This window comes from Apteryx mantelli, chromosome 25 (assembly GCF_036417845.1).
Source record: "Apteryx mantelli isolate bAptMan1 chromosome 25, bAptMan1.hap1, whole genome shotgun sequence".
NCBI classification, from domain to species: domain Eukaryota; kingdom Metazoa; phylum Chordata; class Aves; order Apterygiformes; family Apterygidae; genus Apteryx; species Apteryx mantelli.
This window is the reverse complement of record NC_090002.1, coordinates 8427496-8453898: the sequence shown is the minus strand read 5'-3', so window position 1 is coordinate 8453898 and position 26403 is coordinate 8427496. Positions and strand designations below refer to the sequence as shown.

The 26403-nt window shown below is 45.6% G+C and overlaps 1 protein-coding gene and 2 non-coding genes across 4 annotated transcripts; 1 reads left to right on the top strand and 2 right to left on the bottom strand.

Moving 5' to 3' along the window:
* Positions 1-312: 312 nt before the first annotated feature.
* On the bottom strand, positions 313-21758 carry MDM4 (MDM4 regulator of p53). 2 transcript variants are annotated; one of them, XM_067310818.1, is made up of 11 exons: positions 21618-21758; positions 15118-15224; positions 12351-12425; positions 10616-10749; positions 10093-10142; positions 7079-7140; positions 6220-6316; positions 4667-4827; positions 3969-4103; positions 3090-3170; positions 313-1295 (listed from the first exon to the last, which is right to left on the bottom strand). In XM_067310818.1, exons 2-11 carry the CDS (start codon positions 15190-15192, stop codon positions 741-743), a joined length of 1425 nt encoding a protein of 474 aa, XP_067166919.1. In that variant the 5' UTR covers positions 15193-15224; positions 21618-21758; the 3' UTR covers positions 313-740. The 2 variants fall into 2 exon arrangements, with proteins under 2 accessions (XP_067166919.1, XP_067166920.1); XM_067310819.1 differs by lacking the exon at positions 21618-21758 and adding an exon at positions 15363-15441.
* A 486-nt stretch (positions 21759-22244) lies between these two features.
* TRNAK-UUU (transfer RNA lysine (anticodon UUU)) lies at positions 22245-22317 on the top strand. Its single transcript has one exon. It is a non-coding gene; the product is annotated as a tRNA-Lys (tRNA).
* Positions 22318-22550: 233 nt separating this feature from the next.
* TRNAK-UUU (transfer RNA lysine (anticodon UUU)) lies at positions 22551-22623 on the bottom strand. Its single transcript has one exon. It is a non-coding gene; the product is annotated as a tRNA-Lys (tRNA).
* Positions 22624-26403: the final 3780 nt, after the last annotated feature.

Below are 26403 nucleotides of genomic sequence, written 5' to 3'. Positions count from 1 at the left end.
ATCAATACAAATTAAAGGATCAAGAAGCAAAGTGTAACACCCTATTCTTCTGCCAACTGATATACGACCTGAGACTGCTACAGATTAAAAGCTTGGGAGGACTTATTCAAGTCTGGGAGCAAGAGCACCTTTACCTTATCTAACAAACAAACTTACATTAAAAGGAAAATCAGAGATTATCAGAAACAGGGTATTTACTTCTCACTGCCCTTATGAGAACTGATCCTTGGAGAAATGGCTTATCTAAATTACAATACCCTTGGTCTATCCTTCCCTCCCATCACCCTTCCCAACCCCCCCACCACCCCCCCACCATATTTTTCAAATGTGGACTCCTCCCTTTAAAGGCATTGCACAGGATTTGACTTACTAGAGAACAACACTCCAACAGCCAAAGTTATAACTCTTTCCAAAACTTGCTTTCTGCAAGGATCAGTTGTCAAAACAGAGAACCAGTGAAACCACAGAACTTCTGAAATGAAAAGATTTAGACAATTTCAAACCTAGGGCATTGATACCAATGTGTCAGTCGCTCCCTGCTCCCTACATGCTTTAATTTAAATGGACATCAAAAACTGGATGCTGCTTCATTTGATGCAGAGGATTCCTCAGTGTCCTTGGTCAGTTTTGCATCTTATTTCTCTTTGGTATACACCAGCTGAGCTCTGAAGTTAGGTTTTGTGGGACTGCAAGAAAACCTGTGTGAAATCTTTTGGCAGAGGAGCCCTGAACTAACACAACTACCCCATGAAGATTCTGATCACCATCTCAATCTCTTTCCTACACACTGGACAAGGAGATCTCTTTTTCTTCAGCATTTTTGCGCACTTGAAACAGGCCACCAGGTGAGCAGTCCTTCCATGGACAATATTCCCATCTCGTGGTCTGTGATGGCATAAGAAGCAAGGATTCAGTAATTTTTTTATACTTTCTAAGGACTGTATTTCTTCCTCCTTTTTATGCTCAGTGAACTGCAACAGAGACTCCTTGCTTTCACATTCTCGTGCCAAGTCCAAAGACTCAATAGAGCTGCAGGGATCTATACGTGATTTGTTTTCTACCCCGTACAGGTCTTTGGGTTGGCCAACTGGAGCAGAAATAGTCCTTCGGCAGTCCGGGACATCTATCCCTTCATCATCATTTTTGTTTTGCATAGCATCAATGTTGGACAGAGAAAGAGAATGAGCCAGTTTGGGACAATCTGAGTACCAGTCTTTCCGTAAGGCCCAACAGCGGTAACAGTACCGTTTGACTGGAGAGTTAAATTTCTTGCATTTGGTGCATTGCCAGCAGTCCTGAAGAATGATCGAGGCAGACAAAAACAGCAGAAGTTAGAGTATTCTTACATACGAGTGCTTTCCTCTATGTGGGAAAAGCAGCAAAGACGCTTCATCAGAAGAGGACATCTGTTACTGAGTAAAGGCTTGCAGATGCATGATCGCTAGTTTGATTATCAGCACCTCAGAAAGCCTAAGGTATATTTTACTACCCCTGTGCGTTCTACAGATTCAGACCTCTTAAGCATTTAACTCTGTCCTTCCTTCCTCCCAGCCTTCAGCACTCTGGAAGAATGCAATGTTCTCAAGCTATGCAGTTTATTGAATTTTAAATATCCCACTCTAAATTCAAGGGTAGAGCTCCTGGAATCATTTAGGAATATATTTCCCAGACTCAGTAATCACTTAGCATCTGTTGAATCTGCACAACTAATAGTGGCTTACTTGATTACCCCACATAGCAAGGGCAAGAGCTGCCCAAGTTCAGAGCTATGATTTAGCTGTCCAATGCCAGGGACAACCTAATTTGTCAAGCATGCACAGTCTAGAAAATTATGCTAAAAAATTTTGGTGCCACCAGCTGCAAAGAGTATCATGATATACTTTTGCTGACTTAACAATACCTCAAAAGGCAGCCTGCAGGACTGGGAGAAAAAAAGCACAGGTGAAAGAACACAGATTTGATGTCCCTCAATATCTACCATGAGGGAATTCAGAAGAAAAATGGGGTAGTGAGGAGGAGTGACAACCCAATAATTATTCCTTATTCTCTCTTTCCACCTTATTTTTTCATTTAAACACAAACAATAGCTCTGGTCTGTCCTCAGAGAGGCACTGTGAGGACAAAGACATTAAACCAGCAGGTACCCAGGCACTCTCCCTGACAAAGGCCATACAAGCACCTCTGAAAAAAAGGCTGAAATGGGAAATGGATTCTCTTCTCATCTCAGAGACCACCATGAAGCAACGGACAGATTCAGAGCTGGCCTGCAGCCTCCAGGACCCACTGGAACCCTGATTCTGACACAGAAATTTGCACTAACAAGTTTTTGAGCGCAATCAGTTTGGATTTGGCCACTTCAGTGATTACAAAGTGTCTACTTTATACCTCTAAATCTCCACCAAAGATTATACCCCAAACTTCCTTTCAAAGTACAATACAGAATTAACTTTACTAAAACATGCATGGGTGTTGTTAATGCTAATTCAATATAGCATTAGACTGACCATGCCGGAAACTGAGGGCCTAATCTTCATTCATTTCCTGGGTATGTGAAGGGACAAGTTAAATCACATATTAAAAGCCAGCAGTTGCCCATTCTGACACTACATTACCCTGTACAAAAGGGAAGCACAATGTAGAAAATAAGGACCCTAATCTTCTACTGGAAAGACACTCATAGCTAGAGCACATATAAATCCTTTGACATTGCCACAAAAAGTGGCTCAAATCACATATATACCAGTACTGCTCTGCAGCCAGGAGAGACGTTTGGTCTTCTCGGTCTGGGTAGGTCAGAGCACTGACGGGTTGCCAATGCTTAATGCCAATCCAATTTAGGATTTAATGGAGCCCTATCCAAAACAAACTGGACCAGGTCAAATCAACTTCTCTGCATTCCTTCATGTAGGTTATAAAAAATAATGTTTTGGGGTTTGGTTTTTTTTTTTTGCTTTTCTTGGCCTTTGAAACCTACACAAGAATCAGCTTCTCCTACCACGACCAGTAGGAGCTGTAGGAGGAGTTTTTGCAACTACAGCTGAGACTGCAGCACGCTCCAAGCAAGGAACGCTGACTTAAAGGATGCCTACCTCAGAGGCAGCTTCTGTATCTGTGTCATCACTTAAGCACTGAGAATCCTCAAAGTCATGCAAACATGCATCCTCAGTCACCTGGAAAGAGTGGATATGTTGTTAGAAGCGTTGCAGAAATCTGTATTTATGATGAGCCCAGCACTGTACACCAAAGCTAAAATGACAATATAATGGCCTTGAAAATTAATCCATTTCTAGAAGCAAATGAAAAGCCATTTTATGTACTGCAGCCAATCCAGAATCTTGCTGATAAGTATTGCTGGGCTGGCTTATGGTCATATTTTCCTGTGGTTAAATCATCTCTCTCCCTGATGCACAAAAGAATCATACAAATACTGCAAACAAACATGCACCTGAGCAGTCCTACTAATTTTCATGCAAGAGATCATGAGCTCAATCTTTTCAACATATTCTTGTGACCAATCTCTCTACCACCTCAGCGAGCAGACTCAGACCAGCCTATCATATACTGAAAGCTAATAAAACATCAAGTGAGATTTTCCTCTTCAAGTCTTTTAATTTATTAGTCTTCAGATACTGGCTAGAGATATGGTACAGAGAAAATTCCTCCTAGAATTTTAAGTCATTTTAAATCATTTTTAAGCCTTGAAAATATACACTTTTAAACCAAAACCAAGCAGATTCTTCCTAATACCTGCACGACAGCTACAGAGAAAAGCTATCACCCCATGTATGGCACGGTGACAGCCTTTTCTAAACACAAGTTAGAACTCCAGATGGTTACATATCTAGCTCCTCCCAACTCAGAATAGCAGCAGGAAAGAGATGAAAAATTATGGATTTTGCACATCCATAAGATCAGTTAAACAAGGTTAACCTGTGGAACACAGACACTATCCATGTTTGAAGAAGTACCTTTTTGTCACTTTCTTTCATTTCCTCGCAGTCAACTGTTTCCACTTTGACTGTGGCACTGCTCTGATCTGATGGACATTCGTTGAGGAACCACAAGTCATCAGTAGTATCTGAAACAATGGCAGTGTCTATGTCCTGTTAGAGAAGAAACAGGAGAGAAGACTTACAGATCAGCTTTTCAGCAGCAGAAGTACCAGTACTGCAGCCATGGGCACAGTGAATGCTTCTCCCCTTTTCCTCACTAACAGCCTGAGCCCTGGCCAGCTTATTCAGTCACCCCTTGGGGAGAGAGGGGCAACTCACTAACTGCTCTCACAAAGATGCCCCTTTTGGCAAGCAGTACTACAGCTCATTCCCCTTGCTAGCTGTTCATACAGCAGCTGGTTGCCACGCTACAGTCATCTGCACTGTATAACAACTTTCAATCCAGAAGAGGGGCAACTCCTGAAATACAACCAATGCTCTGGAGTGCAGAAGGACCTCCAGTGGCTGAACACAGCCTTCAGAGAGCACACAGTTTATTTAGAAACACCAAAGGTAACCGTGTGATGTGAAAGGCTGGGACGGGAACACACAAGGGAGAGGCTGAAAGTCCTGAAGTGGGAAGAGGGAAGAAAGGACAAGAATATATTATTTACTTGGAATACAAGAGAGGAGAGGAAGAGAATACAGTGCACCTCTTTAAAATGTCTACACACCTGGTTAGTCTGAATATCTGTTGATCCATTACTTCTGGACTTGTAATTGCTTCTGAGGTTGCCTAAAAACCACCATGGAAGACCAGCTACATCCCATTCCTCAAACACTAGGTCCAGTTTAGGCTTCTTGCTTTTAGAGAGGTTTTCTATTAAGTCTTTGTCTGTAAGAGCCAAGTAGAATCTAAGTCATGCCACACCTAAATTACTTGAGAGACTAGCAGAAAAAAATTTGGTCCCATCCAATTTTAGAAATCTTTCTTGCTCCATCTTACAGCCAGAGTTATGGCTAGCAGCTCTGGCATTTGTATGAGAGTACTGCAATGCTAGATACGCGGCACATCTGTATTGCTGTATCTACCCAAGTGAACCTGGCAGAATAGTCACTGCACAGCCATTAGAGGTCAGAGTAGCACCCCAATGTTCCCAGTGTCTCTATAACTGTACAGGTTCTCTTTAGCATTGCCTTACTTTTAAGATCCAACACACAAATAAGTACACTTCTTTCAGAGCTCTATCCAAGTCAACATTGAGTAAATTTCCAGAGTAACTTAGGATGCAGAAAAAGAACTGGTTTGAATTTGGTCCAAATTTCCAGAGACTGGAGCCCCTGGATTCCAAAAGCAGGCTCAAAACAGGAAGCAGGAATGTAAGAATCTGTCCTGCATAATTCCTTGCCTCAGCTTTCTTCTTCATTTTAGCCCAGGAAGTTTAATCTATGATCCTAAATGCAGAGGTCTGAATTTCAAGATAACCTTCAATCCATCTCCCTTCAGTGCCAAGAGTTTCAAAGGCACAGACAAGGACTGTTTCTACCGGCTTTGTATCTGCAGCCAGGAAAATATCTACTGCCCTCATTTGATCTGGATATAACCACACTTGCAAAGAAGATCTGGTTTTACATATTAGGTTCCTTGATATGAGAATGGATGTGAGAGTAGAAAGCGGAAAAACAGGAAAATTGCTTCTGTAACATCAGAAATCCATATTAGTGAACTACCAAGAAATCCCCAGGTACTAAAACAAAGGAAATGTCTAAATATGAAGGAGCTGTATTATTCTTAAACTGGATAGAAAATATACACCATTGTTATTCATTTCCTTGATTGGTTTGCAAGTAATGACTGCAGACAGCTCAGTATGTGTTCTATGTAATCAGATGAAAGAGTCCTTTGGGAAGATAAATAGATACAGGTGTAATTTCAGCATTTAAAATACCCTTCAGCAAGGTCTGTAAGATTTTTGGTGGCACTGTTTAGTGATAGATGCGCTTTTTGGCTTAACCTGCCATTTTATTCCAAGTGTTGTTTATTTATGAGGCCAAATATCCAAGCTAGAAAATGTGTCCATCATAAAATACCTTTTGCAGACATTTGCGGTTTTCTAAATCTTTGCTATAAAATGATGACATTTAAAGATTGTTTTCCACAATAGTTTTATTAGTCTCCCAACACCCTCCTCCAGCAGTTTCCCGATGCAGAGCTCAGTGTGTCACACTGGAGAACGAGCAGAACAACTTGTACACATTGTATTACGGGGGGATAACTGGCACTCACCTTCATAATTCCCACATTTGTGCTCTGAGGTAGACAAAGCAGAAGCATTGCTTTCACCCTCCATTACGCCAGTGTCTGAACCCTCTTGTGTGCTAAACTGCATGAAGGAAGGAAAACACAGATGTTAGTCCACCAGAGCTTATAGGGACAAGGGGATGTAGCACTTCCATTCTGAGTCACCAGCAGCAGTACAACACCAAGAAGTTACACACAGGAATAAAGTTTACTGAACAAAAACTACACACTATAACCCTTTAAGGCGGCTGCAATGCACCTGTTATCAGCACACACAATATACTTTCAACCCAGGAAAAATCTTAAGATTGGCAAAAGTCCAAAAGTTGCCATCTTTAATGAAGTAATACTATGATCTTCATGACTCTCTGGCCCCCAATGTCAGCACACACCTCCCAGACCAGACTACCTTAACCCCAAAATATATCTGAAACAAGTTAGAATACGCAAAGATTTTTCCTAGGTTTCAGATTCTGCCTGAAAGCTTTTGAAAACAATCCTACTGAACACACAACCTGTTTACACTTTTAGAAAGTTTAATTATTTGGTAATTCTTATTCAGAGGAGGGGGGAGAGAGGGGGAAAGACATGAAAATACAGAGCACGCTGGAGGAACTGAGGACTAGAAGTGCTACACCCCAGAGAAACGCGCTCAGAGACTGGAACTCTGTTATGAAGAGAACAGAGAAGGGTCACTCTGTCCCTGCTCTGTGGACTCCAAGAACTTTTCAGGAAGGTGAGGACCTGGCAGCCAAGCAGCAAAAAGTTCTCATAGTCCACCATGCACAGGTACAGAGAAGGGGCACTCTGTACAACAAAAGAAACCACCAGGCAGTGGGTTTACCTTCAGTTGGTCTTGGCTTGGCTTATCGACGCTCTGTTCCTTTGCGAGATTCTGTGCAGCATCTAGATGGCAGGTAAAACAAAAGAAAAAACCTTCCCTGGTAATAACCATTCTCACAACACAGAAGGCCTTCAGCAAGCAACCAACGAGCCAGGCTTGGCAGACTGCTAGGTAACCCTTTGAGAGAAACCAGAATATTTTCTTCCTTAGAGACCTGGCCATTTCCTAGACAGGCATTACTCCAGTATTCCCTTGGTTTTGCTAGGTATGTATGGAGGCAATGCCCTAGGGAATATAGAGTCTGTGCCTGCTGAGCGATAAAGCTTGTTGAAACCTCACAGCATGTAAGAATCTTCTTCCCAATGTAAAAAAAATCTTCTTTTTCCTACAGTCTGTCCTCCCATTGCAAGCTCTAGCTCCCTTACACAACAAGCCTGCATGGGGGCAGGAAACCCAGAGCAATAGCAGAGGGTGAGGATTCTCAACTGAAGGCTGTATCAGATCAACGCTGAAGAAGGTGAATAAAGAAGAGTAAGATTTTTACAAATACCTGAGGACACTGTCTTTTTCAGCATATGCTGAGACAGGAAAAATGTCATTTTTAAAGGGGGTGGGTATGAAAAACAAAAACTAGATTAAAGAAGGGAAAATTCCATGTACAGCAGGCTCTTTCCTGGGTAACTGTATACACATCCACAATTTAATCCAGACAATTATGCTGGCCCCAAGGGTTAATTAAAAGGCCAACCTAACTAGCAAGAACAATCAAATGAATATAAATATTTCTACATAACGAGAGCTGCATTTAGGAAGTATGAACAGAAGCACTTGCTAGAGAACAAGATGCAAGGATGGCTTCCGCTTTCTCCCCTTTCAATTTGGCAGAGAAATTCCCCACCAAATACTGGGGAGACACGCACACTCTGATTCAAGTCATGAATCACGGCATGATATGAAGACATTGAAAATTGCTGCTATAGGGAGAGAAGTGGACCATAACTGGTCCATAAAATGGACCAGAAAACAGGACCATAAAATGACATGGTTGAATCCTGTATCCTTTGCCATTCATGCATTATGGCTGAACCCCATATTCTTTGCCATCCATGCATTAGTTCAGCTCTCCTTTCTTCCCTTCCATCACCAACAGCTGTACAGATATTTGATGCCTGAAGCAAAACAGAAGCCAACTGGCTCATCCACAATTGCTTTGACTCTGCAGTGGCATTAGAAGAGATATAGACTTGCCTTTTTGACATTTTATAAATAATACACACCAGTTTTACACTGTGTGACAATACGCTCCACTTATTGGAGAAGTGTTCCTGCAATATATACTATGAACTGAACACAAAATGTCCTTAAAGTGAGGTATTCCTAAATATACCTCATATGATTCATACTTACAGTAAAAGCTAGACAAGTAAGGATACCATCGGATAAAGAGCACTATATAAGAGCTTAGTCTGTATTATCAAGTTGTAATGCAGTCACTTTTCTTTCTACAAGTGTACTTTAAAGAAGTGGTCAGGATGTTCTGCAAAATGACATGCTGATAAGCCTTGATTTGGCTAGTGAATATAAGTGGCTGTTACGAAACATGATGGCCTCTTTAAGGCCTATGGCACTTCGTTATTCCTATGTTGAGATGAAGGAAAAATAATACCTTGAGTCTTCCTTCCTATGTACTTGTCAAAGGCCTGGTCTGCCAAGCTTGTTTCGTTTTGTAGTCACACACACACACACACACACACACACACACACACACACACACACACATGCAGGCATGTTGGTATAACTCAATGGTCAGCTCACTAAAAGAACAGTGTTTCCTTTGGCAGGTTTAAAAAGTAGTTACACCGTGACTGGACCATACATGCACACACAGCCACATGCACACACAGCCACATGCACACACCAAGTAGAAGGAAAAGGGCAGCAGAGGAGAGAGCATTTCCCTGGGATCCTTTGCTCTCCTCATACACTGCCTATAGGTAAAAGGATAGGGAATCACCAGCAAGGGAAAGAGCACTCACACAGTTATTCTGTAGACAACAGGTGTTTAGACAAGAGGCCGCTTAGGAAGGTTCTTCTATATAAATAGCAAAAAGAGGTGACCTCAGAGGCACCAATATATGAAGAAACGTGGCTCAGAGCAGAGGACTATGCAATTTAGGACCCCATTTTCTCAAACAGTTTCTAAATTGGCACAAGCTTTTCTATACTTGTGCAAAAATAGACTAAGTCCTTCTGAAAAACTAAGCCCATATTTTCTGCTTAGAGATCCTCGGAAGTATGACGCAAGACTTCACAACTTTCTCAGTGCATCTCACTCATGATTTGCACACTTGCATTTTCATCAGAAGTTCTTTTTCACATAAAGATTGCCAGCTGTACAGTGGCAAATGGCTGCAAGGGAGCCATCAGCTGAGATTAAGTTATGAATGTACTTTAATTTATGACTGAAGACTTTTGATGTAGATGGGTATGACATCTTCTCCCATGAGCTGAGATAGTAACCTTTAAGTGTTCAAGGGTTTGGTTAAAGCGCAGACCTTTTTGGCTTGCAGAACTAGGGTTTTCAGCACTCTACATTCAGGCTCAAGAACATGAAAGCACAAAATGAGATAAGAGTGGGAAGTCACTGCATGCTGTGAAACTGAAAAAGATGGAAAAATTGATAATGATTTGGAGGGATACTTCAGCCAAGTTGGTTTGCACATCCACAGTATTTAGCCCTGTCTGCATGTTTCCAGACAGAGTCTGTCTGCTGCTCTGAGGTTTGGCCATTGGTTATAGGCAGCCATGTTACTCAAACAGCTAACTGTTTTCAAATCACAGCTACTGATGGTGGACACACACAAAGGACACATACTCAAGAGATTCTCTCATCAAAGCCTTCATTAGCAGTTTGTTCCAACTTCAGAAACATTTCTCTTTTCTGAATATTGTTACTTACCCAAGTTACATCAACACTGTACTGAATATACTTGCCCATACCGTGACAAACCTACCTGCCATAGCAGCAGAAGTCAGGTTCCGTTTCAGCATGTCATAGACTGGGCTACAGGAAAGAAGGAGACATGGAGTTTACTCACAATAACAAACAGTATTACCTTTTTAAACTATAGACATAAATTCACATTTATTATTCAAAAAGATGCTGGAAACTGCAGTGGATTGTCTGCCTCTCCTAAATGCTTGCTGTAGAGAAGTCTAGTTCAGAATGTAACTGAAGGATGCAAATTTTAGCATGGGTCTGAGATCAAGAGGCTGAGAAGGCGCAGAAATAAAAAGGGGAAGAGATGGAACCTCAAACAGCTCACGGCCTGGACCATGTAGACTGGCTCTTCAAAACACAGGAGCTAAACTCAAGCTTGTTAAACGGCATTCCAGAACAATAGCAATAAGCCACTGAGCTGGGTATTTGGTATTCACGGAGGTTTCTGCTACAGTGAACAGGAACAGTATCACCAAGGGTCTCCTGATTCAGCAATTTCTATAATGCAACATATATTAAAGGTCACTTTTTCCTACCTTGGATCTTTTACAGAGAAGCTCTCCAGTCCCAGCAATTCTCCCAGTTGATCTCCTCCACAATAGACCATGTGTTGCTGTCTTTTATCATATAGCTGCCTCACCATTATATACTGTCCTAGGTAATGCATAACCTGTGGATACATAGCATACCTTTAGTCATACCTGAAGGTGAAACCAAATCACCAAAGACCCTGGAAATTTGCTTTGGTTTATGATACTTGCCTCCCACTGCCCTACACAGTGTCAGTCAAGCAATATGTGCTTATTCTTCATTTCTGTCATGCATTTGTGCCTCCCAAACAAGGGAGGGTTATGCTTCACCATATGCTTTAAGGTTTGTAATTATTAACCCTTGACAGAAGGGAAAACTGTGTCAAAGATAGATAATTAGAGGACTCTTTTCTAGCCCACATTAAAACAGACCATGACAATGGGAAGGACACTCTAAACTGGGCAATCTCCCTCTCAGCAACATGGAGAGCAAGTGGCAGAACTGCGGCTCAGTGAGAGCACCAGATGGGACTCTGCCGCTCTTCCAAATGCCTTCGGAAGAACTGTTTGAAGCAGTGCAGCAGCGCCAAGACACAGACAGTGCAGAACACCCTGCAAGGACCACACCAAGTTGTTGATTGTGTCCTCTCCTTGAAACAGGAGGAGGAACAACATAACAACTCAGAGTAAAGGTGAGAAGGAAATGGTGTGATGAGGAGGGAGAAGGTATCACCAGTTGAAAGGATAAGCTATTACTGAAGGATGACCACAATTACAGTGCTGGCGCTGAGGAGACAACTTGCTTGAAAGATGCAAAAATGTGTGCATTAGTATCACAAAGAAGCATGGAGAGGAAAAGCTCTGAGAGCTACCAGACGTTGCCAGCTACAGTAAGAAATCTAGAGTACCAGAGGGAAAAGCAATACGTGTTAAGCAAAACATAAGCAAAGTTCCACCCCCAATTAGCCATCAAAGTGACCCCCCTGAGCAACAGTAAATGCAACCAAAAAGTTGCTAACAGTACTCCATTCATTGCAGAAAAATTGACTTAACTGAGTCAAAATGTTAATCTACATGAGTAACCTGCATTTAACACTCAACTCTCCCCATTTAAACCATTCAATTTGTTTTTGCAAAGATTTTTAGACGCTAAATAAGTTATTTAAATGCATAAGTGTTTAAAATAAGTTACAGGGCTCTGCAGGAATATTTGACATGTTCATAATGAAAAACCACTGCATTTAATTCTTTGTAGACAGAATACTCCTGTAAATCACAGTCAGTGTCATTTTTTTAAATCTTGTACACATATTGCATTTTAATCTTAAAACAAATGAATTCACAGAGTCTCTTAGGTTTAGCTGACAAGCCATTTCAAAGGAAATTTAAAGGAAAAATATCAACTAGAATCCAATTTTCAAGGGCTGAGCAGACAGCAAGACAACAGAATCTCCGGCATGAGACTCTTCTACTTCTCCTTTCTCTAAAGTGGTTTCTGATTTTCCAAAATAAGTAATTTTTTTTAATATTTTGCACTCCTATACCAATTCCTTCAGAGGCTCTCAATGTAATTTAAGATCAATCGAATCACAACAGCCCCATGGGTAAGGTATCCCTATTTTACAGATAGGTCTTTGAAGTACAGAAAAATCAAGAGCCAGCCCCATTCCTCCCCCACAAAGAATCATCTGCAAAACAGCCACGGACAGGCTCAGTTTCAGTGCCTAGAAACCAAGCTCACCTCCTTCAATGTGAAGGTTTCACCTTGTGCACCTGCAGCCTGCAGAATCTTCAGAAGCGGCAGTCTGGGTCGCATCTAAAATGCAAAGTACAGAGTTTTGTTTGAATGATATTAAGCAGCGCCCTTCTGAGAGAAAACCAGGTCACCCTGGCATGCGTGCCTGCATATTACAGCTAGTAAGCCTGAGTTGCTCGATGCACATTCGACTGTCACACTAAGCACCGAGCAGACAACTATGCTACGAGTGGGAAGCCATGGGGAATACTGCTTGCCTTAGGCTAGCTTCCTGAAAGCTAGTGTTCTTTTACAAATAATCTGCATGGACAAATGCTTAAAAAAGCTGGAAGGACTGAAAATCAGCACAATTACTCTGACTCACCTGCAAGACAAAAAAAGCCAGGGACCTTGGGCAGCCAGCTCTAAATGCTTTAATTACTCACATTGTCCCATTAACTTTGATGTCATTCATCATGTGAGGGAAGGTTGGAAACTCAGACCCTTGGTATGGAGTCCTAGGCAGTGACTAACCAAATGTAGCAATGATGGTATATTCACATCCTAACTTTAATAACAGCAGGCCTGAACCTCCTCAGTTAGTGCAGTGAATAGATCAGATCTGCTCTGCACAGACTTCAGGGCTTATGTATTTATTAGGATTTGTGAATAGACACATAATAATAAGACAGCATTAAACACAAGTTGTGGTCAACTAACAAGGATCAGAACCTGTATTTTCTGTGGATCTCAGTCATCAAACCAAATCTGTATTATATGAAACATAAAGCATCACGGGAAAGATGCAAGTGCACCACAGCCCCCTTAGGTTTCATCCACACCAAGCAAATTTGAACAGCGAATGAGACAGATGATGCTATATAACACAGTAGCAAGTTTTAAATAGCTACTTCCCCCACTCCCCCACCTCCTTTATTCCACAAGCTTTTTAAGAATCCCTAGGACAGTGTCACCCTGTGAACTCGTGCCTTGTGTTCCTAAAAGTCAGAAAGCCTTCACTGTTCTGCCAGGAAGCTGTATGCTATACAATTGCATACAAATACTGTACACTAACGTATATGTTTCCCACAATGAATCTCTTCCTCTGTTCTCCTCCTTTGTCTGTCAAAAGCTAATACAGCAAGATATTTTAATCAGTCACGTGACAAAAAGTCCAATACTCGGCATATGATGTTTGTTAGTTTCCCCTAGACTTTGACAGATTTCTGCTCTCAAGGCATGTAATAGTTGCCTTCACCTGTAAAGGCCTTCACCTGTCAGTTTTAGGTGGGTTCAGCTGTGTCTCATAAACACCCCTCCTCCTTGCCTATATAAATGTAATTGAAATACTCCTTTCCTTTCCAAGGAATGAGCCTGCTCAGAACTCCTGCAACAGCTCCTCAACACACAGCTCCAGCAGCAGCACTGTTTTTCCTGCATAAGGTAAGGAGAGGGGGTTTTGGTTTGGCGTCACTGCTGTTGTTTGTCGCTCAGCTATCAGGTGGTATCTCAGCAAGGTATTTGTTCCACTGTCTGTGAGCACTATAAACACTTCATCTCCTCTGAATTTATCTATTTGTTCTCCTATTGTTATGACTGCTAGCTGTGTTTTCAAGCTCAAATAGAACTAATGTCCAGCCACAAGTCTGGTTCTCAAGAACAGCTATTCCACCAGGAAAAAAACTGAGTACAACTCAACTGAATTGCTTATATCAGCATGTGGTATTTAACACAATAAAAATATATATTTGCATTTATTCATTTCTCTAATGACCACTCTCAAAGGGATTTTGAAATAAGTCCTCATACATCTCATTCTGATTGAAGAAGTAACCTAGCTAACTTGATCGCTTTAAATAGGCCCTTAGCTACTACAATGTAGCCAAAATGGAAGAGCTATTTACTCCCATTGCCTAGGATACTGAGTGCTGACAACCAATATATTTGTACTAGTATCAGAGCCTGGTCATCCATAACTTTTTCAGGCAGAGCGAATTGAATAAATAAGCATATAAATTTTTCACAGGACTTGGACAAATTTCACAGCTTTTAAATTAACCTCAAAGGGGAGGATCTCTCAACTTCTCAACAGCTTATCTCCCTTCCTGCCACTTCCCTCCATATTGTGGATATGTATTTTTTAATGAAGCAGCTTTGGAAGATGGGCTGCCAGTCTTGAAGAAACCTGCCTGATTTTTTTTTTAGACCAGATTTCTCTAGCCATTGTTTGCCCTACCAATTTCTCCTCTGCAACTGGCTGTTAACATGTTCCACCAGAGCCACATTCCTATACACTAGACTACTCACCTGCCAGGCTGGCCTTGGCTTTCAGCTACAGCTTACTAGGAACAGTCAGTGGGAGTACTACATGTTATACTTACCCAAGCTAATGCCAGAAAAGGCATAGGGATGTGTTACAACTAATTTCAATATGCAAGTTTATAATGCCCCAGTATAACTGTCACACATTCCTGTATTAAGAGGAATGCTGCATGTAATGTTTTTCAGGTATGGGTCCAGTGCAAAAACACATACAATTTCTTGTATAGCCCATTAAAATTGTTTTTCTCTCTTTCCTTCCATGAAAATGTTTGTTAACCATTGACAGTGAAAGTTCAGATCACAGCTGCTCAGGATAAAAGCCATATTCCATGAGGTGAAATCCTTCCTACTTAAGAGTACTTAGAGAACTTTGATTTGATGGAAGAAGTCTGAGCTTTATTAAGGAACTAGAGAGAACAGAGCAATCAAGATAAGTGGGGAAGAGAACTACCTGGTTGACTTGTCCAAGTGTGATTCTGCAGGCATTCTCAGCTGCTGGATACTGGGCAGAGCTTGAAGATGTCATTTTGGCAGTGATTAGCTGTTTGTAGTACAAACCTAGAAATTAGAAGGTTTATTTGCCAGTTAAGTTGAGAAACCTGGTCTTGAGTTTAACCACTTCCACTTCTTAGAAGTTTCAGGAAATCAGCATTTAAAAATAAACTGAAGAAAACCAACCCTACTGTGCCTCCCCACCTGTTCTGCTTGTCAAAGCTGATGTGCTTATTGCTGTTCATGTTGCATCTGGCTGCTCAATGCCTGGACAAGTAGCTATGGGAGAGAACAGCTGGGACAAGCTGGCAGGACTTGGGCTACTGAGGACCTTGTCACTTGGCTCATCTCTGGGAGCAGCATGGCAGGCTGAGGAACTTGGGGACCTGCCAGCTTGAGGAGAACTGCCAGTCTCCACCATGCTATGGCAAGCTCTTAAACTGTTGAAATTTGTGAGTCAGAAGGGAAAGATAGAAATTGAGTCACAATTAACCCCAATGGAAATCCTTATCAAAGGGCAACCAACCCCCTGAGTGCCCAGGAGGTCCTCAGCTGGGGAAGTGCCCAGTGCTGATGGCAATAATTAACACATTCCCCACCTACTTTTCAAAAGGTGAAGACTTGCTGGAGCCCTCATCACAAATGACTAAATGAAGGCTACAAATAAGTTTTAACAGCATAACTGGGTGAGCAGGTGAAAGGATCCTTTCCTGGAAAGGAACAAAGGGGAAGTCCTGAAGCTATCTGAATAGTTTCAGTATCCACCCAAAGATCACAGATTCAAATGTAGAATGATCTGTAATGACTCATGCTCACAGAATGATTCAGCTTGGTCTACTCACCACAAAATAGGTTCAAAAACTTGATAATATTAAAACAAAGGACAGTGTAAACTAACTACTCATTAACACATGCAACTTCAACATGCTGGAGAAGAAAGCAAAGTCTTGACCTGCTGTTCTTATACAATAATGCCTCAGCATTAAAGTGCAGACTCATGTACCAATAAAACTGCTCTGTGTCCCTGGACCCAATTACAGTAGAATTTCAGCATGATTCTGGTCACACTTCTACAGGCACTACCAAAACAAGCCATGCAACTGATGCTGTCATTTGGCAAAGTTAAGGCTAGAGTAAGAGATGAACTAAAGTGAAGTCTGCTCTCCAAATTTACATATATAGATGTAAACTTGGGAAAGTTTTGGGGTGGAGATTCTGGAAGAGATACCATCTTACCCCTGGCAGTAGTTTAAAATAGATTTGAAAATCTAAAGCTGAAAATTTTCAAAAGCTTTCCAGAAAATACATATATTGTGTTAGAATTTTCTAGATACAGTAAATGAATTTTACCACAAGTTATAAAGTAAGCCAATAAGATTAATTGCATAAAAACTAGCAAAAAAAAACCTTGCACCTGAAGAATATAATCAAACACTTCAGGGTTTTAGGCAAAGTTAGAGGCAGATTATCTATGTAGTAGTCAGTGCAGAAAATTCAGCCATGACTAAAATCTTAGTTCTAAAACAAGCTTAACTCTCTGACCAGTGCAACCCAGTCAATCTCTATCCTTCTCACTGCCATGTCTGTCAACAAGTGACAGACGCCTACTTTGAGAGGCTTCTGATGTATTTCTTATACCAGTACATGTCTCTGAAACAAGGCACTATCAGGAATAAAATCGTCCCCAAATATGAAACATCTCTAAGTACACAGGAAAGCCTGTTTAATGCACATCAAATATTCAAGTTCAGTAATTATCTAGATGTATTCACTATCAATATTAGCTTCCAAGTTACTTATAACTGCAAAAAACTTCCATGTTATCAGTGCATTGGATTTCAACTAGGGCTTCTGCTTCACGCTGCCATGCACACTGCAACAGACTGCCCGCAAGAGCCTTTGCGCATTGCAAGCTGAGCTGTACTTTGTACTAGCTGCAGACTGACTTACTGACCTTGAACAGCCCCACTTTTCTACTGTAATGAATATTACCAGGATTGGCAAGTGTCTCCTCGGTTCCTCAGGCGGTCCCTTTGCTCCTTTTTAAGAAGAGTCTGAGTCCTTGTGCTTAAGAGCAACTCCTGAGTCCTGCCTCTGCTGCTGGTCGCTGGGATCTGAGTCACTCTTTCAAAAAATGCTCCTGTCTGTGGTGCTGGCGGCAGTGAGGGCTCTCTTCCTCCTCTGACTACTTTCTTAGTCGTGAGAGGGAGGAGGCACTAAATACATCAGCTCCTGATGAGAGTCTGAATTGGTGTGAAAAACGGACAAAATGGGAGAAAGCAATGGATTGCCCCTCCACCCTGCATTCCTGAAAGGGGATCTCTGCTAGGTTGAGACAGTGAACTAAGATGTAAGGATTACTTTAACTGCTTCAGTACTAGTTTTATTAGAGAAACAGGCAGCCAAGCTAGTGTCCTGCCTCCAGTCTGTACAAGTAACATATTTTTAGTTAATATTACAAGGCAGAACTAAAACTTAACTTCATTTTAACTGGAAATTAGGGATTACTGAATGCTATCTTCCCAAGTGTGTCTAGGCTGCAGATACATGCAGGATTTATGGAGGCAGCCATTGATCATCTTGTCCCAGTACTGCCAAGACAGAAAATCTAACTTATATTATTACTCCTTCTAAACAGGATAGCCAGAAATGGAAAAGGGAGTCCTTAGAGATCTGAAGCTTCTTGCTCCACCAGTTCTGCATAACTTTTCCCTGCAACTGTGCTCTTGCCACTTATGGCAAATATTTTACCTCATAACCCTGGAAGTGTCTAAACTATGGATCTCTACTGAATTTGTATCCAACTAAAAGCACCAGTGAACTTGGTATTCTTCCCCTCTATAGCTTTGAAGCTGCACATATAAGAAAATGACACTGGACTAGACTAATGACTTGGAGGAAACCATGAATCACAAGAAAAGTCATGAAATAACTATTTCTTTCATTCAAACACTTTATATGGTCATGAGTACTACAGGAGCAAGCAGCTTGCCAATTCTGTGAGTACAAGTTCCTTGGCTTGACAAACAGTTCAAAACCCCATTAGACCATAGCTTTGATGCTTGGGGAAGGCAAGGCTTGTGGCAAAAGATCGTAACTAACAGACTAGTATAGCTGGGACAAGAATGCAAGCTTTCGGGTGTATAAACTTTTCTTGGCATCAATGTCTGTAAGGTTAAAGTTGAAGCTAAATTTCTAAGGTTTGGGGTTTTTTAAATCTTGTTCCTTTAAGGAAATAATGCAGTTTCTAACTTTTGTGTGAAGTGAGAACAACTTTTGGGAGTGCAAACTAGACACCAGTATTCTGTTCAGTGCATCTGTAGACTCAGTAATGGCTAACTTCAACAGTGGATTAAATTTAGTCTTCTGCTCAATAAGCATCATCCTTTTCCCTGCTTTCAAATAATGCAGAAGTTCTACAGAAAATAAACTCAGTCTCATGTACAGTATCATGCAGAGAGAAGCTGTGGAGGGGAGGGCTTTAAACAAGCACTAAGCTGACAACTGAGCTGGAGCTAACTAGGCTTGTTTTCATCAGTGTGAGTCCCTGTGAAAGTCTACATGCCTGAAAGTCCTTCTGCCCAGTTATCTCAGTTGGCTTACTAAAGAAACACCTACTCCTCCCCACAAACCATGCCTTGCTTACATCTTTTGCTCATCACTGCTTTAACAGCACTTAGGCCTTTCTCTGAGCCATAATTTCATCTGATTGTATCACTGTATTCCCAGCAAGCTCACCCATGTACTTTGAGAGCTGAGATGTCAGCCAAGGAAACCTCCAAATTGCTCTTTCAGTGCCATCTCCCAACAAGTGCCTTGTTATGATTTTATTCCATGGGACAGTGCAAGTGTTGGGTGTTTGGGGGGCCCCTGGGAAGTGGCAGCAGCAGGAGAAATATCTGGGACATGAATTCTGAGTTAACAGATTTCATACTTTAACCTGTTTGACTTCAATTTTTGCTATCCTGCTCTAAGTGCTCAAATTCAGTGCTTTGATATTGACTTGGCATTCAATTATGAAAAACACCCTCTGCTAGGAAGTATCCGGAGAATAGCTTCATTTCAGAATGCAAAAGTCTTTTAATGCATTGCCTGCTGTAACAGGAGGAGAGGCAGTGGTACTATTTTTAATATTTAGCTGAAACACTCATTTTAAAATGTTCCTTTTGGGAAATTGCTGTAGAGTAAAATTCAGATCTTCTGTTTTAAAAATCCATTCTAATAGGTCTGAATTCCACCTGTAGTTATGTCAGTGACATGATGCAGCTGCCATGAAGAATTGAGTGTGCTGCTACCCAGAGATCTCCCAATAATACATCAACATAACCCAGCCTTTGGTAAATGTTAGCAGCTAACAAGTATAAATGTTATGCAATGCTTATTGCAAAACCAGTTAAGCAGGAGAAAAAGTAAAACTGATTGTTTCAATTAAAAATGGAACACTGGCAAATTGCCCTGTAAATCTTCCAAAATCAACTGCTGCTGACAGTGTACTTGACGGTGATGTGTCTAGAATCCTGCAGCAGTTCCACCCTACTACATAAGCCATTGTTTTCAGTTATCTCTTACTTAAACACATTAAATTGGGCTATTCTCAGGGATACTCTTTCTAATGGGATATATTCCTTAACAGAATGTAAAATCAGTATCACTTTTTTAATACATTCAAACAAGAAGCAGGAAATACTTAGATGATTAAAATGCTTCTTCCAGGTAAGTGCATGTAATACACTGAAATGACCATGGCAGCTGTTTCTGTCACACAGCTTAGCCCTCAATTTGTTTCTCTTCAGTGCTGAGCCAAGTACTTTAGAACATATGATGAATGAAACTGAAGCAGGGAACTGACCATTTCCTTGTAGCAGTGGAAAAACCCCAAGAAATGCCCTTTAGTCATACCTTCAGCAAGACTAGCTGTAAGCATGTAATGTTTCACTAGAAATATTAGTTTGCCTATTACTGAACATCTAGGGACTTTTGCTCTGCTCTTAAGAGTTGCTAAATATATAAGTATTCACTTTTAAGTCCTTTTGCAATCTGTTTGCCATGTACACACAGGCCACAGTACAGCTTCCAAGAGACAGGTACTTGGGACACAAACTTTCACTCTTTTTGATGAGCACATTTACCATACAGCCTCCTAGTGACAGGTGTCACACAGGGCAGTACTCAGCATCCTACCCACTCACCTGGCCTGAACAGTGCACACTGGACTGCTTAGCATACTGCCACCTATGCTAGCAATTGCAGGAGAGCAGGAAATGATCAAATACCAGGGCAGAAATAAATTTAAGTTCTTGTAACAGTTTATTTGTATTTCAGTGGGCTGTTCAGTATCAGCAATCTCACATTTGCTATCCCCCCTCCTCTTCTGAAAAAAATAATTTGCATCTGTTAAACTCTGCTTCCATCAAAGCCACAACTATTCAGTATTTTTAGTAGAGCTTTTCACCTGTTTTAACCCACTGAGTTACCTGCAATTGTGCAGTATTTCAGACTGAATGTCATGACTGCCCTAGAAAATGGAATGTTTTCTTTTAAACTTCATCTGTGTAATAACTGTGGAACATTACACACCTAATCTTCCACTTATTAATCCTTCTCTGAAAGTACTTCCTTGGTGTCAATACTGCACTTAGCAAAACAGCTTCTTTTAATGCTAAACCGCACAGCTGCTAGCAGTGTTCTGCCCTGGAAAAGCATGGTAGGATCTAAGCTTAAAAATGATGGTGTGAAAGATGACACATGGCCACAAACAGTCCTGGTCATAGTTTTCCTTTGTAGTCAGGTCATATTGCATTCAACTGGCTCCTTACTCTAAATGCCATTGGAGTTACCAATGCTCTAGACAACCATTAAGTATGCAAAGTCTTGGGACAGTGTGCTACAGAAAAGATGCAATAATGCAGAAACACTTGTCACATCTCCTTTTATTACCAGAACGGATGGTATAAGCATCAGCTAACTGCAAACCATAAGCTGTCAGATGACAGCAAGAGCTCCTTAAAACTGTTCAGCAGAAAATGAATACAATTCGAATAATACTTAAAGTTTGGAAGTATATGTTAGTTTCTGAACAGTGCTGCTAGAGCTCTGATGACTCTCTGCAGACAGAGCCCTTGCTGAGTTTCGAGCAGAAATAAACGTTGTAGCACTACCGCGATCAGCTGACATGATGCTGAAAGAAAGATTCCGGTCAAAGGGGAAGGTTTGGGTCTCGTTTTTCGAATTTGACTTTTTTTTCCCCCTCCCTTCTCCAACCAAGAAAAACATTCTGGAGCAGAAACACCTTCAAGGTAAAGTGCAGTATCGAGTCTTTGCCTGTGCGACCTCTCCCTCTCGCCTGAGCCCGCCCGGCAGCCGCCACCTCTCGCCCCCGCGGCTCGGCCCCGCGCCCCCCCCCCCCCCCCCCGGCCAGCACCCCCGGCGAGCCCGGGGCCTGGCAGGCGGCAGGCTCACCCTATAGCTGCTCCATGGGCCCCGCGTCGCCCCGCAGCCCGGGGGGGAGGGGGGACGGGCCCCTACACCCCCCGAGGGCTCCTCGCCACCATCTTAGCGGGGCTCCGGGCCGCCACTTCCCCTCGCAGGCAACATGGCCGCGGGGACGCGCCCGGCCCGGCTGGGCCGCGCCACAGAGCCCGACGGAAGCGGCGCTAGAGAGGACGCGGCCCCGCGCGGGAGCCTCTGCTGCCCCCGCTCGGTGGAGGACCGAGGTGCTGGGGGAGCACGTGGCCTACCCCAGCCCCGTGCAAACCCCCTTGCCGCAACCCCCCAGCCCCGTGCAAGCCCCTTTGCCCCCCCCACCCTGCAGCCTGATAAATGGCTGTGCCCCCACCCCTCTCCAAGCCCTTTTGTGCACCAACTCCCCCCAAGCCCAGTGCAAGTTCCTCTCTGCGCCCCCTCCACCCCCCACCCTAGCGCATGGTTTTGTCCCCGCCCCGTGCAAGCCCCCTTTTTCCTTCCTAGCCCTCTGCGTCGCTGTGCATTCCCCCCTCCCCAGGACAACGCAGGGCTGGGTGCCGCCCCCAGCGCGTATTAGCCAGAGCGACATGGTTATAGTAGCGGCTGTGGAACACTTTGCCCGAAGCCCGGATAGCTCAGTCGGTAGAGCATCAGACTTTTAATCTGAGGGTCCAGGGTTCAAGTCCCTGTTCGGGCGTAGTCACTTTTCTCTTTTTTTCCTCTTCAAACTCCGCCTATTATTTATGCTTCCCGTCCTCCTGGTTTCCTCAACGCTCCCCGGGGGTTTTTTGCTGCCTGGACGGGCTGTCGAGGTGCTCAGACGGGACCCGCGGGTGGAAAGAGCTACCCTTCACCGGGTTTAAACAGCTTTGGAGGAGGGAAAATCACCCACATAAAGGGAAGGAAGGGTGGGGGGAAAAAAAAACTAGCCGCTCGAACAGGGACTTGAACCCTGGACCCTCAGATTAAAAGTCTGATGCTCTACCGACTGAGCTATCCGGGCTCTGCAAGCTTGTTTCCCTCTGCATCAATATGAGTCTGCTCCGCGGGCCCTGCACAGAGTTCTTTGCACTCCTGCCACCCTGCACCCCACTACCCCTGCCACTTTGTGCCCCTGGTAGCCCCGTTCCCGGGGCTTCCTCATCCCTGCCCCATTGCTTGCTTCACGTTTGTCCCTTTGCAGATGCATACGCAACTTTTGAGCTAGACCAGGTCACCTGGTTTGCCTTCAGCTGCAGCTTGAAGGAGATTTCCTCCAGGGAAGGAGCCAGCCCTGCTTAGAAACAGCCAGTGCACCGTCCTCTGTGCAGGCTCTGGTGGGGGCTGAGCGAAGGACTAGATGCTTCCGCAGGTGCCTTCAAGCCCTTGAAAGAGCAGGGTGACAGTATGGCCTGGTTGGCATTTTGTCCCGGAAACACAGGGGACTGACCTGCCCCATCCCAAGAAGGACGCACCTCCTGGCAAAGCAGCATAAAGTGGCCTTTTACCACTGCTCTTTGCTCTTCCCATGTTGATGGCAAGGACAACATCAGGCGGGGCCCCCAGCTGAATGCTCAGCATTGCTGATTAACCCCATGTTTATTGCACATCTTGAAATACAGATGAAACAGTACAGGCTGATGCTGAATCTTGTTCTTAATGTAGGTCAAGCACAGGCTGCAAGAATCCAGCTTCCCATCCCATGCCCTCGCACAGCCCGAAAGAAGCTCCCTGGAAAGAAAGAGGTGGTTTTCCAAAGCAGCTGGGGCATCGGTGTCTGGAGGGACACCGGAGCGGGGCTGGGACATGGAGCATGCTTTGGCCATAAGGATGAAAAGCAGTGTGGGAACGGGATGCTCTAAGAAGTGAGAAATGCGGGCAGATGTGCCCCCCCCGTCCCTCCTGCCGCTCAATGGACGTGGAGATGCTGCACTCCTCCAGTGTGGGGATGCAGGGGTGCGGGAGGGGAGGGCCACGCCGCGTATTTCAGTACAGGGAGGTGAGTGTTAGGGGTATATTTGCCCTCTGCCCAGGGGTCAGGGAAAGGAACCGAGAGCTGGGGCCGGCCGAGAGCAGGGCATGGGGAAATCGGGCATGGGGCAGATGCACTGGGAATGATGAGATCAGAGTTTTCCCTCTTGCGATCCCTTGGGTTTCAGCTGTCTCTTTTCCTAGGTAGCAAAGAGTGCAAAGGGGCAGCATAAAGGGAAAGATCAGTCGCACTGACTGATGCTGGGCTTGATTTGGCTATGAATCCCCTTGCTGCGAGTAGTGGTCGAGCAGGCCTGCGGCGCTCGCCTGCGGGCCGCGTTTCTGGCTCCTTCCCACCGTGCAATGGGTAACGTTTTCCATCAGAGGGCGGATGCTGCCCGCGTGGTTTTGCAGGCAGGCGGCGTGCCGGCCGGAGCCATTTTTCTGTAAAGGCCTTCTGCAAGGGCGTGCAAAGCTGCACCTGGAGCGCCCTGCTCCCAGCGAGCCCCCCTTTCCCCTCCTGTGCAGGAAGAGGGGCTCGCGCTCAGGGCTGACCCCCACGAGAGCCCGGCGCGGGTGACGATGGGGCGCTGGCCCTGGGGAGGGGGGATGCGTGCCGGGGGGAAGGGGGCCACGGCACGCTCAGCTCCAAGCGGCATCCGCTCCACTTGGCACCGCACCCTCAGGGGAGGTGTTTGAATTGGGTGCTAATTTTAGGCACTGGATTTGTTTGGAAACGTGAACGGGTGCTTGCAATCTCAGTTTCTAGGAGTGTCCGCTGCCGCACCTGCAATCGCCAGAGATGCAAGGGCCCAGCTGCTACCAGCGATAACCCGGAGTAGCCGATCACACCCAGGGATGTCCGGGGGCTCCAAAGCGGGCAAATGCAGCAGCAAACTCCATCCTCCAGGCTCTTTAGAGAAACATGGAGGCTGGAATGATGTTATGTCAACACAGCCCCGCAAACCAAAAACCACCCAGCCCAGCCGTCAGCTGGGCTGTGCCCATGTCCTCAGCTGGCTGGAGACAGGCCAGGGAAGCAAATGCGCTGCTTGTCAGGGGCCCTGGGAAAGGCTCTGGGGGGTTTACTGCAGGGAAAAAGCCCCGGCCCTGGAGCAATGTCTGCCTCACGGCAATGCCCGGGAGTGGCATTGCAAAGCAGGCACCTCCTGGCAGCTCGGAGAGGGGCCGGCAGCCTCCCCGCAGCCGTGCCAGCAGGGCTGGCAGCTCCCGAACGCGGCTCTGGGCAGCGCCGGGGTTGCGGAGGTGAACATTACCCTCATCTGTGAGAGGCTGGCAGGGACAGCTGCCTGGAAAAACAAATTACGGCTCCTGCTGCGATCGCTCCCAGCACATCTGCTCCCGATGACGCCTCGTCGCTTGTGCAGTGGCTTCTCCAGCGCCGCCCGGGTCCCTTCTCACCCCAGGGCAGGTGGCCACGTGCAGCAGGGAACTGGGGAGGCGCTGACCCCCTTGCCACCCCCAGGACCCATGTGGGGCATCAGAGCACCCTGAAGGGACGCAAGAGGAAGGCCCACGTCCTCGGAGGTACCGACCCCCGCGGGAAACAGGGCGAGCTGGGTGCTGATGGGGAGTTAGGAGCCAGCAGCTGCCCCTGCGGATGGGGCCGGAGCTCTCCAGGGAGGCGCAGGGGGACGGGGGGAGCAGGAGCCCCGAGGGCTTCGGCAGGGGACCGTGCGAGCGGGGTGGCACAGCCCATCGCCCGCGCCGTTGCGGGGATGCCGGGGCCAGCCTGGGGGGGGGACCAGCCCGGGGCTGGTCAGGGGCATCCCGGGGGGCTCGGTAGGGCGAGCTGGGGGCTCCACGGAGGGAGCTGGGTGCAACCGGAGCTCGGCGGGGAGCATCCCGGTGGCTCCGGCGGGTCGGTCGGGGCTCGGCGGGGAGCAACCCCGGGGCTCGGCGGGGAGCAGCCCCGCCTCGCCGCCCCGGCCCGGCGCCGTGCAATGCTGCGGGCCGCCGGGAGATGGCCCCGCGCCGCGCTGCGCCCCTCCATTGTCCGCCGCTGCCGCCGCCGCCGCCGCCGCCGCCGCGCTCCCTCCTCCCGCCGCCGCGGCGCGGCCCCGCCGCCGCCGCCGCCGCCGCCCGGCCCCGGCGCAGCGCTGCCCCGCGCCGCCGCCGCCGCCGCCGCACCGCGCTCCGAGCAGGTAGGGCCGCGCCGGGGGCCGGGGCCGGGGCCGCGCTCGCCGCCGGGCTTTGTGCGCGCCGGGCGGGCTGCGGCCGCGGCGGGGAGAGGGGGCGGCTTCAACTCCCCCCATTCCGGGTTTCACCCCCCCACCCCCCTTTAAAAGAAAAAAAAAAAAAAATCCCTTCTCCGAGAAGGTGTCGGTGCTCCATCGGGTCGCGGACTGGGCTGCTGTGACTCATTTCCTGCGTGCTGTCCAAAAAGTCAAGCCCAGCCTTGTGTTTTTCCAGGACTGCAAACCCGAAAAATCCTAGCGAAATCGACCCGGACTCGGGGGGGAGGCTGCAAAGGGCGCTGCGCCGCCTGGGCTAGCGAAAGCCAAGCGCTGGCTGGGTTCTTCCCTTTCGAAATGCACGATCAGGCGGGGGGGGGTGTTATTTTTATTAGCAGAACAATAAAACAATCCGCGTCGAACTGTAAAGTTGCCCGTCAGCAAAGCCTCAGTGGCAGAGAGAGGCAGCGCTAGGTTTCCCCTTCTCTTCCCCGATGTCAAGCCGTCTCCTCGCCGCTCCCGGGACAGGCCCGCGCTCGCGTGCCCCTGCTCGCTGCAGAGGGGTCGGCTCGTCCCACCGAACCCGCCGTGGGCGCTAGGTATGGTCTGCGGCAGGGAAAGCGCTTCTCGGGATGCTG

Coding starts and splice junctions, on each gene's coding strand:
- MDM4 (XM_067310818.1), bottom strand. CDS start 15,192: ATGACATCTTCAAGCTCTGCCCAGTATCCAGCAGCTGAGAATGCCTGC. Junction 10,750..12,350: donor AAACCTTCACATTGAAGGAG/GTGAGCTTGGTT, acceptor ATGTATCCACAG/GTTATGCATTACCTAGGACA. Junction 4,104..4,666: donor CAGATATTCAGACTAACCAG/GTGTGTAGACAT, acceptor CTTCTCTAACAG/GACATAGACACTGCCATTGT.